This window comes from Drosophila virilis, chromosome 2 (genome assembly GCF_030788295.1).
Source record: "Drosophila virilis strain 15010-1051.87 chromosome 2, Dvir_AGI_RSII-ME, whole genome shotgun sequence".
NCBI lineage: Eukaryota > Metazoa > Arthropoda > Insecta > Diptera > Drosophilidae > Drosophila > Drosophila virilis.
The window spans coordinates 778,320-797,926 of record NC_091544.1 but is presented as its reverse complement, the minus strand read 5'-3'; the positions used below and the strand labels follow the sequence as shown (position 1 = coordinate 797,926).

Here is a 19,607-nt window from a genome sequence, read left to right as displayed (position 1 = left end):
GTTTTGCACACATTACTATCGTTAGTTATTACCACTATCGATGACACAATTAACAGCATCGACACAACTATCGTAAATAATGTACTAAAAATGCCGTAATGTGAAATCAGTTGGCAGTCCGCACTTGGAGGACCGCGGGATTTTTTTGTTTTGTTTTGTTTATTTATTTGTAGTTTAATTAAATTGTATCATAATAGTTTATTTAATAACAATTATCAAATGATGGCATTTTCACAATCTTTTGAGTTTGGCGACAGTACGTTCATGAAACTGGAAAACGATTTAAAAGCAAAACAAGAAGCAAATGCCTTGGAAATTATCCAAGAATCGCCGCCAAAATTTCAAACAAAATCTCAGCGTATTTACACTCAGTCCAACACAAACAGATCGAATGCATCCCAGCGCCAGCAATTCCGACGCAGCAAATCCGATTCCAAGTTGGGACGAAGCACGGCAATTAACTCGCAGTTCTTCAAGGACGATTTTTCGTATGATAAAAAAAACCAGGAAGAAGCGGTTTCTCCGTGTGAGTCCCTGATGCGTGTCTCACAAATCCAGGCGAATTTGGATGCGGGTACTGAAGTGCTTGAAGGCAGCTACGAGAATCTCAACACGACGTCCGTTTTTGAGGCACAAATCTGCACTGAAGATGTCTTCGGCACGGAAACGGAAACCGAGCCTGTGCCGAGTAGAAGTGATTCCCCCATTGAATTGGCCAATCTCGATGAGAGCAGCTTCCTGGGACCAGCGGCTAAAGATGCGCAGGCGTCCCATCATCTGCAGCAGGATCTCATGCGCAGTCGCTGCGAACTGGCCAAACAGAGTCTCACTCAGACGCAGAAGCTGACCCAGAACCTGAGCAGCATGTCGCCCAATCAGCTGCGCCTATCCCCGAACAGTCCAAACAGTCCCATGCGCACGGAGCAGTTGCCACCAGCGCCCGCTCTTAAGCTAATCTCCTCGTGGAATCTGCCGCACAGCGTGCTCGGCGAGTACAAGAAGAAGGGCGTAGTCCGCATGTTTGACTGGCAGGTCGAGTGCCTCAGCAAGCCGAGCGTGCTCTTCGAGCATCGCAACCTGGTCTATTCGGCTCCTACGTCCGCGGGCAAGACGCTCGTCAGCGAGATCCTCCTCCTAAAGACCGTGCTGGAACGCCGGAAGAAGGTGCTGCTTATACTGCCGTTCATATCGGTGGTGCGCGAGAAGATGTTCTACCTGCAGGATCTGCTCACGCCCGCCGGCTACCGTGTGGAGGGTTTCTTTGGGGGCTACACGCCGCCCGGCGGCTTCGAAAGCATCCACGTGGCCATCTGCACGATCGAGAAGGCCAATTCGATTGTCAACAAGCTGCTGGAGCAGGCCAAACTGGATGAACTGGGCACCGTGATCGTTGACGAGGTGCACCTGATCTCCGATCCAGGACGCGGTTACATCCTCGAGCTGCTGCTCGCCAAGATTCTGTACATGTCGCGCAGGCAGGCGCTGCAAATCCAGGTGATCACCATGTCCGCTACGTTGGCCAACGTGGAGCTGCTGCAGCGCTGGCTCAGCGCCGAGCTCTACGTGACCGACTATCGCCCGGTGGCGCTGCAGGAGATGATCAAGGTGGGCACCAAGATCTATGACAATCAGCTGCGTTTTCTGCGAGATGTCAGCCGCAACGCGGAGCTCCCCGGATTGGCCAACGACAGCGACCAGGTGGCGCAGCTGTGCATCGAGACGCTGCTGGAGGGCTGCTCCGTTGTCGTCTTTTGTCCCTCCAAAGATTGGTGCGAGAACCTGGCCGTGCAGCTGGCCACGGCGATGCACGCGCTTATCAAATCCGACAGCCAGCTGGCCCAGAAGCTGCGCGGGCAGCTGAACCGGGAAGCGCTCGATGATGTGAAGCGGCAGCTGCGCGACATACCCACAGGCAAGTGCTCCTTCTAAAGAATAACCTTGCTTCTGTTTAATTCCGTGCTGCATCCAACAGGTCTCGACTCGGTCATGTCCAAGGCGATTAGCTACGCGTGCGCCTTCCATCACGCCGGCCTCACCACGGAGGAGCGCGACATTGTTGAGGCCAGCTTCAAGGCGGGCGCCCTCAAGGTCATCGTGGCCACCAGCACGCTCAGCTCGGGCGTCAATCTGCCCGCTCGCCGCGTGCTCATCCGCTCGCCCTTGTTTGGCGGCAAGCCGATGAGCTCCTTGACGTACAGGCAAATGATTGGCCGTGCCGGACGCACGGGTAGGGATACACTCGGCGAATCCATACTCATTTGCAGCGAGAGCAATGCGCGCATCGGCCGGGAACTGGTCACCGCGCAGCTGAAGCCCATTAGATCCTGCCTGGATCTCGATGGCAGCGTAAGGTGCAACTAGTAAATCTACAAGCAAATATTTAAAAGGTTAAATCTTTTCCAGACACATCTAAAACGCGCGCTGCTCGAGGTGATCTCGTCGGGTGTGGCCAGCACGCGGCAGGACATCGATAGCTTCTTCAATTGCACGCTGCTCAGTGCGCAAAGTAGAGGCGAGCAGGAGGAGGAGCACGATCCGGAGGCTGTTGACCATTACATAAGCGATGCCCTGGACTTCCTCATCGAGTACGAGTTTATACGCCTGCAAACGGACGAGGAGGCGGAGACGGAGAACTATATGGCCACACGGCTGGGCGCCGCCTGCCTGGCCTCCTCCATGCCGCCAACGGACGGGCTAATACTCTTCGCCGAGCTACAAAAGTCGCGACGTTGCTTTGTGCTCGAGTCGGAGTTGCATGCGGTTTATCTGGTGACGCCGTATTCCGTGTGTTATCAGCTGCAGGAGGTCGACTGGCTGCTCTATCTGGACATGTGGGAGAAGCTAAGTCCCGCCATGAAGAAAGTGGGCGAGCTGGTCGGCGTCAAGGAGGCGTTCCTGGTGCGCGCCATGCGCGGCCAGGCCAAGCTGGACTACAAGCTGATGCAGATACACAAGCGGTAGGTGGACTTTCGGCTTGGGATTAGGTCGAGCATATTCAGAGAAGATTGTCCGTTGCAGCTTCTACACGGCGCTGGCACTGCAGGAGCTGGTCAACGAAACGCCCATCAATGTGGTCGCCCACAAGTTCAAGTGCCAGCGCGGCATGCTCCAAGGTCTGCAGCAGATGGCCTCCACCTTTGCGGGCATTGTGACCGCCTTTTGCAACTCCTTGCAATGGTCCACGCTCTCGCTTGTTGTGTCCCAGTTCAAGGATCGCCTCTACTTTGGCATTCATCGCGACCTGATCGATCTGATGCGTCTGCCCGATCTTAGCCACAAGCGTGCGCGTGCCCTGCACGATGCGGGCATCACAAGCCTCGTCGAGTTGGCCGGCGCCAATGTCCTGGCCGTCGAGAAGGTGCTCTACAATTCCCTCAGCTTCGATTTGTCCAAGCAGCACGAGCACGAAAATGCTCTGGAGGCGGCACAGCGCAATACGGCCCGAAACTTCTTCATCACGGGCAAGGCAGGCATGACCGTCGCCGAGGCAGCCAGGATGCTCCTCCACGAAGCGCGTCAGTTTGTCCAATATGAGATTGGGGTGGGCAACATCCAATGGTCGCAAGAGGAGGGCGCCACAGACCCAGTGAAGGGGGTTGATAATCTGCATATGTCCCTCGAGGAGGCGCAACCGCAAGGCAAGCTCGAGGATCTGCACATGTCCGTCGAGGAGGCGCAGCCGCAAGGCAAAGTCGAGGATCTCCTCGAGGAGGCGCAGCTTCAAGGCTCCCAACGCAAGCGCAAGACACCCGACAGCGCGGAGCAGCCATTGCCATCCAAGTTGCGCAAGCTTGATCAGAACAAATCACAGCTAAAAACGACAAACAGTGGATTAATAAGAACAAACCCCAAGGATCCCATGCAAGTAGAAGAAATAGTAAAAGAACCTAGTCCAACGGTGACTCCAAACGTCGGGATGGTGCTCTACTCGAAGCAACAATCAAACACTGTCCAGCCACAACCGGCAGAGAGTGGAATACTAAGAAATCCTAGAAATCCAGTGAAAGTAAAAGAAATAGTAAAAGAACCAAGTCCAAAGCTGACTCCAAAAGTCGCGAACTCCAAGCAAGAATCAAGCCAATATCAGCCAAAGCCGGCGGAGAGTGGAGTTATAAGGAGAAATACCAAGGATCCAGTGCAAGGAGAAGGAAAAGTAAAAGAACCTAGTTCTAAGCTGACTCGACAACCCCTTGCCGAGCGGAATCAGCCGAGCTCAGGGAGCTCATCCAATTGCCAGCTCGCGGAGAAGCCTAGCACAAGCGCGGCTTGCCGCAAGGAGTTGCTCCGGAAGGAGATCGAGGAGCGTCGTCTCGTGGCCGTGATGAAAATCAACAAGAGGCGCGCCGAAATGGAGAACGTGCGCCAAGGATTGCCCAGGAATGCGCCGGCGGATACGTCAGCTGGTCAAACGCCGCCCACAAAAATGGGCGGCACAAAGGAGAACATAACCAGGAGCTTTAAGACGCCCACATTGATCAGTTCAGCGACCACACCCACGCAGTTGCCTCGACGCAGTCCACGGAATCATGGAGGATCAGCAGCTGCCGTGGAGCAGGAGCTGTTCGCCGGAGACGATGACGGCGATGACTCCTTCATGCTCAACACGGGCCTGACGGCAGCGCTGACGGCCGCCGAAAGCAAAGCTCTGCCGGATGCCGACGAGATACCCAGCTCACAGCCCAAGGAATCGCCAGAGCAGCTGCCTCGCGGAGCTCTAACGCCGCATGCTTCCCGTCTGATGCTGCGCTCACAGCGCAGGCAGAGTCCCAAGACGGCGACCCGGCCGGAAGTGAAGCTGGAACCGGCTCCCACATCAACTGGCGCCTGCTCCATGGAGTTTTCCGATTTGTCGCTGGAGAACTCGCTGATGAAGCATCCGCTGCAGCTGAATGCCTCGCATATACTCAGCTGCTCCAAAACGGAGGACGACAATGCGTCCAGTTTCAGCAGCATTGACATCGTGGACATCTGTGGCAATAGGCAGCTCTTTCAGCTAGCCTCCAAAGAGCTGCACGCGGCCAATCGTTGCGGCTTCAGTATTGGCCTCCAGGCGCAGGCGGGCCGAAGAAAGCCACTGATTGGCGCCAATCTCCTAATCAACCAGGTGGCGGCGGCCGCTCAACGTAAGGCTGCTGCGGGCCAAAAGCTGCTCTACCAGGTGGACGATGGCGCCTATCTGGCCGGGATAGCCTTCTGCCTGAGCGACAACGTGGCTTTCTACATGAACATGCAGGCAGAGGAGGAGTTGGAGCAGCAGCCGGTCAGCACGGAGCAGAAAGTCGAGTTATTGTGCAGCTTGTTGAGCCGCCCGGAGCTGACGCTGCTCATCCACGACGGCAAGGATCAGCTAAAGGCGCTGCGTCAAGCGCTGCCGCAGCTGAAGGGCATGCAGGTTAAGCTGGAGGATCCCAAGGTGGGCAACTGGCTTCTGCAGCCGGACAAGACGCTAAGCTTCCAAAACATGGTAGGAATCTTTGTCCTATTAAGATTCATAATTTATAAACAGCTGTTCCTTCCACGCAGTGCCAGCAATTCGCGCCGGAGTGCACGGCTCTCTCCCATTTGTGCGGCAGCGGGCGCGGCTACAGCAGCTACGGCTTGGATGCCAGCAGCGCCATTCTGGGCAAGGTGCGCGCCTCCATCGAGGCGTGCCTCAGTGTGCACATACTGAACGGGCAGCTGGAAAATCTGGAAAGGATTGGCACCGGGCAGCTCCTTAAGTTCTTCAGAGGTCGGTTTAAATGCCTTTAAAGATACCCTTACTCATTCCTGATCTCCCCACAGAACTGGAGATGCCCATCCAGATGTCGCTGTGCAACATGGAATGCCTTGGGTTTCCGGCCCAGGAGCAGCGTTTGCAGCGTCTCCTTCAGCAGATGCTGGCCACCATGAAGAAGCTGGAGGTGAAGATCTTTGAACTGCACGGCTCGCGCTTCAATCTGGGCTCCACACAGGCTGTGGCAAAGGTGCTGGGACTACATCGCAAGGCTAACGGACGCATCAGCACATCCCGCCAGATACTCGAGAAGCTGGACTCGCCCATATCGCAGCTGATCCTCGACCACCGAAAGCTGAGCATGGTGCTAGCGAAGAACATGCAGCCACTGCTCAAGTGCTGCCAGGCGAATCGTGTGCACGGCCAGAGCATCACCTATACGGCCACCGGACGCATTTCCATGTCGGAGCCGAATCTGCAAAATGTCGCCAAGGACTTTCTGGTCGATTTGGGGCAGGAGAAGATTAACATATCCTGTCGCAGCGCATTTGTGTCGTCGAACGAGAAGCATTGCCTGCTTTCGGCAGACTTTTGTCAGCTGGAGATGCGCATCTTGGCGCATCTGTCGCAGGACAAGGCGCTGCTCAAGGTGATGAACTCTCCGCAAGATCTGTTTACGGCCATTGCGGCGCACTGGAACAAAATAGCCGAGTCGGATGTTTCCGAGCAGCTGCGCAACGGCACCAAACAGATATGCTATGGGATTGTCTATGGCATGGGCATGCGCAGCTTGGCGGAATCCCTCAAATGCACGGAACAGGAGGCACAAATGATTTCCGAACAGTTCCATTTGGCTTACGCAGGCATCAAGTGCGTGTTGAACTTCTCCAAAACGAAGTTAATCTTATACACTCTTTATATTTGCAGAGCTTACGCCTCGAAGGTGGTCAAGTTTGCACGCAACAATGGTTACGTGGAGACCATAACCGGGCGGAGACGCTATCTGGATCACATCAACAGCGGCGAGCCGCAGCTCAAGAGTTCGTCCAGTTAAAGCTTCCCATAGCCAACCCTTTGCTAAACCTTCATCTCTTGCAGATCAAGCCGAGCGCCAGGCCATCAACTCGACCATACAAGGCTCCGCCGCCGACATAGCCAAGAGCGCCATTCTGCGCATGGAGAAGAACATCGCGCGTTATCGCGAGAAGCTGGGCTTAGCCGAAAATGCCGTCAACCTGGTGTTGCATCTGCATGATGAGCTCATCTTCGAGGTGCCCGCGGACAAGGCGAAAAAGGTGGCCAAGGTCCTAAGTCTCACGATGGAAAACTGCGTCAAACTAAATGTGCCGCTGCGCGTGAAGCTGAAAATAGGACGCAGCTGGGGCGAGCTCCAGGAGGTTAAAGTTTAGGCTTAAATGTTGGCATATAGGGTAACAAATTTCACAAATGATTTTTATTAGAATTATTTCTTGTTTTAGCCTAATTTATTGGGCCTGCTTTTGCTCCCATTCGGTCCACGAGCCGGCATAGGCCTTAGCGCTGTAATAAATGTTGTTTTAATAAATATACATAATACATGTACGCGCCAGTGTTGCCGACTGTCATTTTGGACTTTAGCACCTTAGCAACACTGCTTGAATTCTTACTTGACAAAGCCCAGGGTCTTGGCCAGATTGGCGGCACGCGCAGCTCTGCCGCCGGCTTTACAGGAGAATATCAGCACTGCGTCAATTGGGGGCTTGGCGCGACCGTAGGTCTTTTCGAAATCCTTGTCCGGCAGGTTAAAGGCCTTTTCTAGGTCGGGCACTGGTGTACAAATCAAGCATGACTCATGTAATTAGTTTTGTTGGTTTAATTAATCTACATGTACATATCTTAACTACTCACGGGGAATGTTAATGCTAGCGGGCAATACGCCCGTCTCCGCTAGCTCGGTCTTGTTGCGCACATCAACTAAATATGTTGATGGTTGATTGGGCACATCTTTTACTTCCTCGTAGCTGGCCATTTTAAATCAACAATTAAAAGCAGGAAAAGCCGGTGATTAAATGTAATGAATATCAAACTAACGCCAAACAAGTATGCCAGAGCTAGTTATCGACTATCGATGGCGTTATCGATATAACAGAATGTCAACTTGGCGTTTTACTCAACGCAATGTGACCAGATATTGTGCACGTTAACCGGTAATTTTCAAAATTATTCATTTTATTCGTAATTTACATACTTTTTAAAGTAATTTTCATTTCACATTAATTATTATTCACGAATTCACTAAATAAGACGCAAAGGTATTTAATTGCACTACTAAACCAACAATTGCACAATTCTCATTGCATGGATAAATTAAACATGATTGCAAATAAATATTTCACTTTCGACCAACTTCAATATGTGTATGTTTGTATATATCTATATATAAAATATGTATATCAAAAGTGGTTCAGTTTTAGGCAAACTTCTTTAAAGGGCATAAACATATTTAAGCCTACATATTGTATACGTTTTTATTTAGTGCCTTTTTCATTATCATTATTATATTATATCATTGAACAAGTGATTATTATGTACTTTTCTCTTAAATCAACATTTGACGTCGGTTTTTTTTAGGCGGACTGAATTCTTTTCATTTTGTATAATTCCACTAGCTAGTTTTTTATATTATTAATTCCTGCTCGCTGTACAATTTAAAATTGATTGTTATCCAAAAATATTTCTTGTGTAAATTCTATGAATTTATGCATGCTTGATTTTTTTCTCTGATATTTTTAAAGTTTTATGCCACAATGCTTTGCTGGATGTTAAAATACCCAGTTTAGCAATTTTATAGACAAATAAAGTACATATAAAAAGACAATTTCTGCGAAACGAAACAAAACATGAAAACACGAGTGCAGCATAGGATTTGCCGACAGAATTCCGTCTTTTGTATAGGGAAGGGTGTGCGATATTCTGTATGAATTCCCGAGGATTAGGCGAAACGCTTCGACGGCGGCACCAAGTGCTCCGGCAGCGCATTGGGCAGCTCACAGCCGTCCAGCTTGACATTGATTAGGTGCAAGGCCAGCGCAAATTCATCAATGTCGAGGAAACCATCGCAATCAATGTCGGACAATTTCCAGATTTTGCTAAGCACAGAGTTGGGCAGTTTTGATTTGATGAGCTCCTGCTTGGCAGCTGCAATTACGAATAGTTGGGTAAATTATTACACTTTCAGAATATATATTTGCCAGTACTCACTTGAGCCGGAGATTTTGCCATCTACCGGTCCCAGCCCGTTGAAGATGGCATCTGTGCGCGGCTTATCCTTGTTGCATATCCATTCGTGCTCGCCGCAGCCGGCATCGATTCCCTCGCCCTTCATGTAACCGAACGGCGAGACATTGTCGTCGATGACGCCCTCGAAGGCGCCTCCTGCAAGAAATTACAAATGCAATCAGTTCAGTTACCGTTCGAATCGATTACGGTTCTGTGTCTCGGGTCAAGCAACACAAACGCGTGCATATATTTTAATTAAGCATCTAATCTAGGTGGCTTCTCGGTGCACGAACACACACATTCAATTTTGCGCAATTAAAAACCTTCAGCTCGTTTAGGCTCCAATTGACGTTGTCGCCGCCCCATCGTGACCAGCTCCGTCTGTCTGGCGACCGACTTAAGTACGTACTTTGGGCAGCGCCTGCTTCAAGTGCAGGCGCATACTAAACGAGGCAAACGAGTGCTCCGGAGATCGAGTGCAGCTTGCCGCTGCGTGTGGCTACTGGAACTGTTTTGCAGAGCAGTTGATTTTCATGACATATTTATATTCGGAGTCTTTCGGTCTTTACGACAGCTCTTCTGTTGCATATTCCAAAATCAGCCGGATCGGAATGGTGAGCCGAAAGTTTAATTCCTCTATGCACAACATTTTTGCTTTATCAAAATATCTTAATCCAAACTTAATCAACAACGGACTATACTTTATTATAGACCTCCACAAATAGGGAGGCTTTCAAAATCATAAGTTTATCTAGATATTCCGCTCAAGCTTAGCACTCAAAAGCTTCACTAATCCCTTCTTACATAGTAAAACACGTATTGAGACGGACTGCTATATAATATAATAACTGAAGGATCGACTAAAAAGCCATATAATCACATTTAGGTTCCACTTCTTACAGGGCATTGTATCTTCGGCCAGCCGAAGCAAACAGTTCCTTTGGAGTTTTTAATAGTTGCCTGCCACTTGGATTCAATTTATATTTTTTGCAATGGCGAGTTCGAGAAATAGTTATGTGCTTGCTTACATCAATGGCCGGCTCTGGCGGGGAATCGAGTTTGGGATCGGGTTGGATTGGAGACGCGGCGGTTGGCGTTGTAACAATTTGGCTGTTGTCTGTTTCGGTCACGGGTTCGATTTCAGTGTGGTCATTGGCGACATTGCCTACCCTACTAGTGCAGCTGGTGAACAGCCGGAGCTGTTGCTGGCGCAGGTTCTGCAGCCAGCGATCGAAGCGCTCCGCAAACTGAGCGCTCTGTGTGCCGGGGGTCAGAACCTGCGGCTCCTCCTCCTCGGACACAACGAACTCCGCCTGCGCCTCCGCCTGCTCCTCTTCTGCGATACAAAAAAGAAATTAGCAAAGGCGAACGAGAGAGAGAGAGAGAGAGAGAGAGAGAGATTCTAGTGCGAGAGCGTGACAAAGCATTCAAACCATCTTTTGACGCACATTTGGAAATGTACAGAAAAACACATAAAAAAAATTAGTGTGCCATTGTCAAAAAACTAAAAAGAATTGGCCAACTGAAGAAGAGCAGCTCACTTTTTAGCGACATATTGCTAAACATTCGTGATATTGCACAGGTGTGTCTAATAAGAGTACGTATATATGTATGTACGTTTAGGCTTGATAAAACTGGAGATAAAGCAAAAAACTAAAAACTTGTCCGGGAACGTGTGGAAATGATGCTTTTGCTTTAAGCAACAATCTGTGACAATTTGCTGTGAGCTCTATAGAACAATACAGAACAGAGTTCAGGCGTGTGCCGAAGTTTAAATACCCTTACAAACACGAACACTCTGGAAAAAACTAGATCTGCAAATAAAGAATTGATCGAATTGGAGTTTTAGATTCGCAACGCTTCAACGCTTCAATTCCACATTCAAGTCTTGTGATACTCTTGCCAGTTCTTGATCAGTTAGAGAATACATTTAAAAATATCTCAACTTGATTTGCTTGGCTTGGAATGTATATTACTAGAGTTGGAATGTATATTGTTTTTTAAGAACTATCGATGAGTTTTTTAGAAGCATCGATGTATTGCCAGCTCTAAAACTTTTTGAGCCCAAGAAAGCGACAAGTAAAATAAATTTCAATGAAATACCTTTTATTTTGGCCTTTTCTTGCACAGTTTTAAGGCAATATTTTGAGAAACCAAACGAATGTATCAAAGAGAACATTTAGCAAAGCTGGTCAAATAATTTCAGATCGCAAAAACTTTAACAAATTTTAATCTTAGCATGATCTCACATGAATTGTATTGAAAATGTGAATTATTTTTAGGGAAAATAATAAATTAGTTAATAAAAACAATGTCTTCCAATTATTTACTTATTGATACTATCTATACGATACTATCGATACTTAAAAACAATCGAAAATATCGATTTTCTCCAAAATCGACGTTTTTCAACTTTAAAGTTTAAATTTTCTACACGCTAACAAATGAGATAACAATTTTGAGCAAATGTATAGCACCCATATCGAAGCATAAGAGGTAGCCCAATTTATCCGCCTATAGATCAATTACTTTTATTAAAACTTTGGCTATCAATGACCTCTTGAGGCACCCTGCACTCGGCATCTCCAGAGAAAATAGCTTATTTTAAACACAAAAAAATAAAACGGAAATGCACCAATACATTCTCAAAAATAAATCGGAAAATCGACAGACAGCAACACAATCAACAATAAAAGGAGGAAAAACAAAACAAAGTCGAAAATACATGCACACACTCGAGCCACATTCGACACAAATCAACATTTCACGCGTTCTTGACTTTGATTTTCCGCTCTGCTCAGCTCTCTGTTCTCTGCTTGTTATTCACATCGGCGCACTATCAGCACATTCTTTTGGGGGGTATCTTTTGGCAGTGAATACCCCCTGCAACTCACTCTTCCTCCTGCTCTGGGATAATTTTAAACGGCAAGTTCATTCACTTGTTGCCTGCATAAGTGAAGTTTCTTTATACTCTTCAAGATAGGAGTGTACGACTATATCAACTAGTTTGTTGCAGTGCTTAAAACCTGTACAAACTGTGCCTAAATAGACCAAGATGAACATGACATTTTTTAAGTCTCGTAATTTCCAAATAAAAAAATGAATATTTCGGTTACAGCCCTAAATCTTGTAAAATATAACTTTGGGAGAGTGAAACTTTTTTAATCTGTCAACTTTAAGATCAATTTACTTAATATAAAATATATATCAAAATTTAAATGTACTTGATATTTAAAGAAAACGATATGAATGGTATTCCAATCTTTATATAATTTTCGATACCGATATGTCGATATGATCGATATGCCCTTTCGATTTTTCGATGAAAATCGATATCATATCATGGAATTTTTTCTTGGCCACGGAAAGAAGAAGCATAGCCGGTTAGAAAAGTAAAGTCACGGCAGCAATGGCAATGGATATTAGGTAAATACAATTTCAATAGGTCCTTGCAATTTCATACTATCGATAAATATCGATTTTGAGACATAGGTATGTTTGTAAAGGCAGCTTGGCGTTTGATACAGGGTATACCCACAGTCGGTCACGCCCGACTGCAAAATCGACGTAATTTGATTGCCCGAACCAGGGAAGACTTTGCGGCCAGGCATGACGCATACGAGAAAAGTGATCGGATGACATCAGTTGCGATCGCTTGCAAATTGGGCTGGAATTTTTGGGCGAAATTTAAAATAAAACTATTTAAAATAAATAATAAAAAGATAATACTTTGGCAAGGCCTGGCAAAATGCGCCAGTCAAGTGGGCAAGAGGCAAATGTGTAATCATTTAAGAGACTGGAGATCATCAAATAAATGCTTTCTTCCTGCGCTTAGTGCAAGTCCATGCCAAATGGCAAATGCCAGTCGCCCGAGACTTGGCTCTCAATTTCTATATCTATTTCAATTTCCATTTCAGGATGGGGCCACTTAATGGCACACGCGGCATGTCGGCGCCGTGCGGCCCACAAATTGATACGCGGCGGAATCAGGTTGCCCGGCGAGAGGCATTGCAATTCCAATTGGAATTTGAATGCGAATTGGAATTAGAATGGGTTGCAATTGGGCTTGGCTCGTCTTAAGAGCTGCCTTTCCCAAGAGCTTAGCGCATGAATTGAGCTTGACTTGTGCCTCGGAGACTGCGTTTGTTCAATTTGAATATATTTATGCCTGAGACTGGCAAGGCAAATGCTATTATAACTTATATTATCTACTCACTTATCTAGCTTGAATAAGTTGTCACCTAAATACACATACATAAGTATATTCTTTTAGATAAATGAATATGTTTGATAACTTGTCAAATTAACTACTAAAAATTAGCAAATGTCAATTTTTTTGAGATTTTCTGCTGCCCTTTTATGTTATTTCTGAGCAGGATATCGGTCTGCTTCTATTTCCATAATATCGATCCATATAATAAATAATTTATATTGATCTATATGAAATTATATATATCTCTCCATAATTTGGAGATTTTCAAATATTCTTACACTAAATTATTATCATATTAAGGCTAAATAATACACAGAACTTTTCAATCTTTAAATAGCTCCACCATTCTCCCAAAAAATGAAAATCCAGAAACCTCCCCTATTCTTCCAAACAAAGAAAACTAGATACCTCTCGCATTCTTCCGAAATAAAAACTGAAAACTAGAGACCCACTTTCTTTGCTGTCATACTTATAGTGGATCTATATATATATACTAAATCAGATCAAACAGCCAGCCCTTATAATGAATAAAATGCTCTGATAGAGCATACAGCTTTCGGCTATACATATTTTATAGAATATTTTATGTCATCTTCCGCGTTTTTATTTACCCAACGTGATTCACTTATTAGGTAATAATTATTTTTAATCTCACAAGTTCTTTCTTTGTATATATATTTGATCTTTTGTATATTCAATTAAAGACTATATATAATCTTCATAAGCATAACTGGGCACACTGATTCTTTTAAGCATTTGCTTCTTCTTTATTTGCCTTTGAAACGTTGTCATGAAACGACAGAAAAAAAGCCGTCATGTGGCATAAATATTACTTAATAATATTCTATTTACTCTTCGCTCATATGTTTCGCTTTGAAGCTCTGAACTGATAACAGGGCGAGTTCTTTGTTGCTGAAAATTAGAACAGCGCTAAAAACAGGCGCGGGCAACGCCTCTAGCATGGGACAGATTAGTTGAATATGCATACCTTGCCATAGGGTATAATCAGTTTGTCATTAAGATGACTACTATTTTATACAATATCTAATCTTTTTCTTCCGCATCGAATCAATTGAAATTAAACTACAAAAGCGTTTTAGCTAGGCAGCTGGGAGTATATATTAAATATGTAAGATATATTTGCCACTCACATTTTAACGACAACGGACAACAGAACCGCAAAATGTGAAAATTTGTTGAGCATAGTGTAATCAAGCTATTAGTGTATTAAATCTGCGACAGCTTGAAAATGACTGCAGTTTATTTTTCCTGTCTATGTTTTCATTTAAGAGTTCTTGAGGTTCGCACATAGCATTGATTTTTATCTAGAAATAGGCTTAGTTTCATATCTATTCTCATGGAGGAGCCTGGCAACGCGACAAGCCGAGATAGCCACAACAAACAAAAACAGTCAGTTGACTTGGCCTACATATTTAATAAGAGCTGCGGCAATAAACAATTTATTGGCTGGAAAATGAACAGGTGCTAAGGTAAGCGTCGGACTTGTAAGTGGAACCTTGATCTCAACCTCAAACTCAACCAAAGTCGAACAAATAACTAACAATGGGTCACACAAAGAGAACGTCAGAGATTATAATTTAAGCGACAATTATATATCGCTTTCATGTACATAACACATCTGTAGAGTATTTATGGAGCCAATGCAATTATTAATGCCTCGCAAGCCAAGCGGAAGCTGCTTTAAGAGGGCTCTCGAGTACACTGAGCAAAAAAATTACGCCTACATTTTAACACGAATAGAATTCACTACGTTTTATTCTTAAAAGTCAAAATACATTAAATGTTCGAAGACTAAAATCATTCTAATTTCAAAACTGAATTTTTCAAATCAAGAAAAATAAATCTCGAATTCAGTAAAAAGTAAAAACAATGTTTCATGACGCTTTTTTCCTAAAATTCAAAATACACTTAATAATTTGAAGACTTTAATTAAGTGAAAATCTTTCTTGTTTTAAAACTAAATTTTACAAATAATGAAACAAAGTCTTGAATTCAGTAAATCAATTTTCGAAGACTTAAATTAAGTAAAAATTGTTTTTATTTTAACATTAAATTTTACAAATCAATTAAATAAGTCTTGAATTCAGTAAAAAGCAATTTTAACAAGGATTTTGTTGCTAAACATAAGCCAAAAGCCAAAAGCGAATGAAAGTTAAACATTTCTTTGTTCAAGCAGTGTATTCAAGCCTCATAAAAAAAAGTTCTTTAAATAAGAGTTACGATCTCAAATTAAGAAAATTGTGTTGCAATCATTTGAGTATAAAATTCTTGATAATTTTCTTTATTATTATTGAAATTCTCGTTTTAGCTTAGCCTTTTTTTTAAGCTACTTTGATATATAAACATGTAGTTTTTTGTCAGTGCTGGGTATCTCGAAGTCTAGCATTATTACTGCTAACTTTTTCTATCGAATTAAACTGTTTAGATTGTTTGGTCAATGCGTGCTCGTCGTCATGGTCGGCTGGCCTGAATCTGGATGCGTCTATGGCCAGCGCAGCTTTATGCTGGTCGCTGGACTGTAAAATACATATATTTACTATACTATACTATATATATATATATATATATATATATATATTGTCTAACTGTACCGAGGGGCTGCCCTCTGGGCTGCCATTCCCCGTTTCGCCTTAAACGTGAGTCATGACTTTGACGTTTTTCTTTTCAGTTTTTTTTCTCTGCTTACATCATGCCGAACAATGCGGTTCGATACTTGTTATCACTCGGACACGATGACGGCGACCAAGTTCGATAATAAGCAAATAATTAACCCGCATACATAGTCGTGGGGCCACGCCCCGGGCGTAGTATTTGTCCGCCCCTTGACAAGTACAAAACTTGTAGCTTATCAAGCATTTACAATATTTGAGCTAGATATGAGAGAAATATGTTACCGTTACCCTAACGCCGGCACGTCCTACGACTATTTACTCGAACTCCGCCGGGTTGCACACATAATCTTTGCCAAAAAAATAATAAAAAGTGCGTCTAGCGTCTGGCACATGGAGCACGATGTGTGTGCTCGCGGGCAACCTGTTATCAGCGAGGGCTTCTTATCGCACTGTTTACGTAGCAAATACTATATAGAGAGATAGAATATCTGTGCTACACGTATATATATAATATATATGCGGCCAGCACATTACATAAGTGCGAAAAGAGGAAGCTGGAAGACGATTTGTTCAATTAAATATTTCAGGCACAACGGGCAATACCCGGCTTAGCCCGGGAGAAGTATTATTCATTAAATTTAACACGAACTTTTGCTCAAACGACCTCAGAACTGAGGGTATTATTGATAATAATAATTATATAATGGATATTGTAATGGATTATGGATATTATTAGTCTTAAAGAAAGCTCCTTTTCTAAACTTATACCAGACTTTTCCCAAGTCTCTGTTAGAAATTTCATCATGTTTAAAGGAAGCTCTAAATGAATTTGCATCTTCCAAACTTACACCAGGTTTTTCCCAAAACCTTGTAAGAAATTTAGGGTTCACCGCTTTACGGTACAATCTGTGCGTCAATCAGTAACTCAGTCAATCAATCAGTCAGTCATTGAATTAGAATTTGAACTTATGAGTTAATGCCCAAGTACAGCTAATGTAGCTTTTTTTCAATCAGTGCATCGTCAATCAGTAACTCAGTCATTCAGTCAATCAGTCAATCAGCTTATGTATAGCTATCTATGTGAGTGGAAATGCCCAAATACAGCTCCTTTAGCTTTCATTTGTACCTGCATGCGCCGCTAAGCAGTTAAATTGTAATTGCTGCATCCATTAGATACACTCAGTGATCTATCTCGGTGTGAGTATGTGTGTGTGTGCTAGCAACAAACTTGTTTTCCACAATTTGGCATGACTATTTACTAACTGGGTCAACTTGGTTTGTTTTTGATTTTATTTTATTTGCAGCATTTGCGCGCGCGCAGACTGAAAAAGCTCAACTAAAGAAATTCAGGCAATAGCCAAAGTAAAAAAAAAATATACCAACGTTTATACGTCAATAATTCAATATCGTAGCAAGGAAAAACTCAGGCTTGGTATGCTTTCTCGTATTTATCGATAAGCGATAAATGCACGCATGATGTGACCTATGCTGAGAAGCGGACAAAAAAAATGAATCTGGGCGTTTATAATGTTTTTTTTTTTCAAGTCGCGAAAAGCTTAAATTAGAAACGGATACACAGAGCAAAGTGCAAAGTGCTGAAAAAAAAGGTTCGTATCGAAAGTGTTTATCGATTAATTGTGCTCGATTAATTGTGGACAAGCGACAGGGTGACCAGGTGCGAGGCAGGTTTCGATAAGCCGAGCAAGGAATTTCACTTGGAACCACAAGAATTGGGTTAAGATTATTGGATGGGCTGGGATGACTTACCCTTGACGATTGGGTCTTGGACGAGGGTCATCTCCTCTTGCGGTATCATTTCCATGAGACGCGCAATGTCCTTGGCCAACATGTTGTCCACAATGTCGAGCAGATGCGGCTTCAGCGAATGGAACTTGGTAAAGTCCTGATGCTGCAGCACCTCCTGCATTTTTTTAATATCTGGGAAATCGCCCGGCGATATGGAGTGCTCGCGCTGAATGCGATCGTACACCTGGCCAAGATTCTTGATCAGATCCTTCTTTTTGCTATCCTTTCCAAACACAGAGGGCATATCCTTGCGCAGCTCGGCAATGATAAACGCATGCACCTTGGCCAGGCGCGCCCGCTTGATCAGATCGTTCAGCTTGCGCAGAGCGGCATTGCGTGGCAGCGATTGTAGATCCCGGAACAGATCCTGCTCCTCATCCTCGAAGAGCCGGCGATTAGCATCGAAGCGCAGCGGCTGATCCCAGAAACTGCCAATATAGACGCGCGCCACTTCCGGCGTCTGCAGCACCTTGCCCAGCGACCACATCAGCGCGCCATAGACCCGCATCAGCTGCTGATGATCGATCATATCGGCCTTGTTCAGTATGATGCGTATCTTGTCGTCGTGGCCCTTAAGCGCCTCAATTGAACGCCGGAACTCATCGGATATGTCCAGCTTGTGTGCATCGAACAGCAGAATGATGCGATCCACGCGTTCCGCAAACCATTCCAGCACGCCCGTGAAATCGTAGCCGCGATCAATGCGCTGCTTCTCGCCGGAGAGGATGCCGGGCGTGTCCACAATCGAAATGGCGTTCAGCACGGGCGATGCCACAGTCGAGCATTGGAATCGATTCAGAAATGCGTTGCCATACTTGGACAGCGGCCGGAACTGTTTCTTGGGATCCACGACCAGCGCATTGCCGGGTATCACGCCCTCCTTGTCATCATACATGACGGCAATGAAGCGATCTGTCGTGGGCTCCGGCCCGATGCGTATGCCGGGAAAATCTCGCTCCAGCAGGTAGCGTATGAAGGTCGTCTTGCCTGTCGAATACTGGCCCACCAGCAGTATCATGGGCTTGGCATCGAAATCCGGATCCTCCAGTTTGGGCGAGTGAAAGTCATGGAACTGATAGTGCTCCTCAAGGGGCAACAGTTTGCTGCGATAAATCTTTTTCAGCTCGCCGATGACGTTCTCGACAACCTCTTGGTTTTTAGTCTCGCGCTTCAAAAAACTAAACATTTTCAACTGAACACAGATGGAACACAACTATTAATACAATTTTTTAGTAACACACTCAGTCGGCGCGGGGGCGAGGGACGCGGTGCGGGGCGGCAATTACTGCAACGACGTCAAGGCGCTATTAAATAAATTCTCGTATACGTGTAATACAAAAATTCAATAAATGAATATTTTGTATATATATATATATAGATATAATATATACTATGTACACTCGATTTTTACTGTGCGTGTCGTGAGTCGAGACGTCGCGTATGATTCACGCGCGTACGTATATTTTTGGAATAAAAAAATGTTGGTGCAAAGCGACAGACACCAAGGCTGCAATTCCAAATCCAAGTGAACTGATGTGTCTATCGATTTGTCGCACCGATAGGCCGATACTGCATGCGATATATGTCCAGGGTGGCATATTATTTGCGCGCGATTAAAATTATCATCACCACCGTCTATAACTGTTCTCACTCGAAATTTCCACAAATTACCTAATTAAATTCAATTAAAACTAGAAAAGGCTTAACAATTTGACAAACTGATGAGAGAAAATTTCAAAAATACAATCACTTTGACAGCTTGACAGTCAACTTATTACTACAAGCTACAATTCGAATTGGGCTCTAAGCAATCAAATAGTTTGTGTTTGCCCGTAAACTTGCACGACTTCAAATGCGCATAACTATATCAAAATGGAACCATTTTTTTGTTTTGTTAACAACATTTGATAAAAATGTATATTATTTATTTACATCTCAAATTTTAGCCGAACTTAACAGCACGTTAACAGAAGTGTACTCG

The 19,607-nt window shown here is 44.8% G+C and overlaps 3 protein-coding genes across 3 annotated transcripts; 1 reads left to right on the top strand and 2 right to left on the bottom strand.

Moving 5' to 3' along the window:
* Window positions 1-113: 113 nt before the first annotated feature.
* On the top strand, window positions 114-7,297 carry PolQ (DNA polymerase theta). The gene is made up of 8 exons (XM_002058384.4): window positions 114-1,912; window positions 1,973-2,346; window positions 2,404-2,957; window positions 3,019-5,464; window positions 5,524-5,731; window positions 5,785-6,586; window positions 6,644-6,756; window positions 6,815-7,297. The coding sequence occupies exons 1-8, from the start codon at window positions 220-222 to the stop codon at window positions 7,123-7,125; spliced, it is 6,501 nt and encodes a 2,166-aa protein (XP_002058420.2). The 5' UTR covers window positions 114-219; the 3' UTR covers window positions 7,126-7,297.
* Window positions 7,143-7,811, bottom strand: LOC6635089 (rhodanese domain-containing protein CG4456). The gene is made up of 3 exons (XM_002058383.4): window positions 7,604-7,811; window positions 7,363-7,522; window positions 7,143-7,255 (listed from the first exon to the last, which is right to left on the bottom strand). Exons 1-3 carry the CDS (start codon window positions 7,722-7,724, stop codon window positions 7,201-7,203), a joined length of 336 nt encoding a protein of 111 aa, XP_002058419.1. The 5' UTR covers window positions 7,725-7,811; the 3' UTR covers window positions 7,143-7,200.
* A 92-nt stretch (window positions 7,812-7,903) lies between these two features.
* Past1 (putative achaete scute target 1) lies at window positions 7,904-19,336 on the bottom strand. The gene is made up of 3 exons (XM_002058382.3): window positions 17,588-19,336; window positions 8,957-9,130; window positions 7,904-8,893 (listed from the first exon to the last, which is right to left on the bottom strand). Exons 1-3 carry the CDS (start codon window positions 18,810-18,812, stop codon window positions 8,688-8,690), a joined length of 1,605 nt encoding a protein of 534 aa, XP_002058418.2. The 5' UTR covers window positions 18,813-19,336; the 3' UTR covers window positions 7,904-8,687.
* Between the last annotated feature and the right edge of the window lie 271 nt (window positions 19,337-19,607).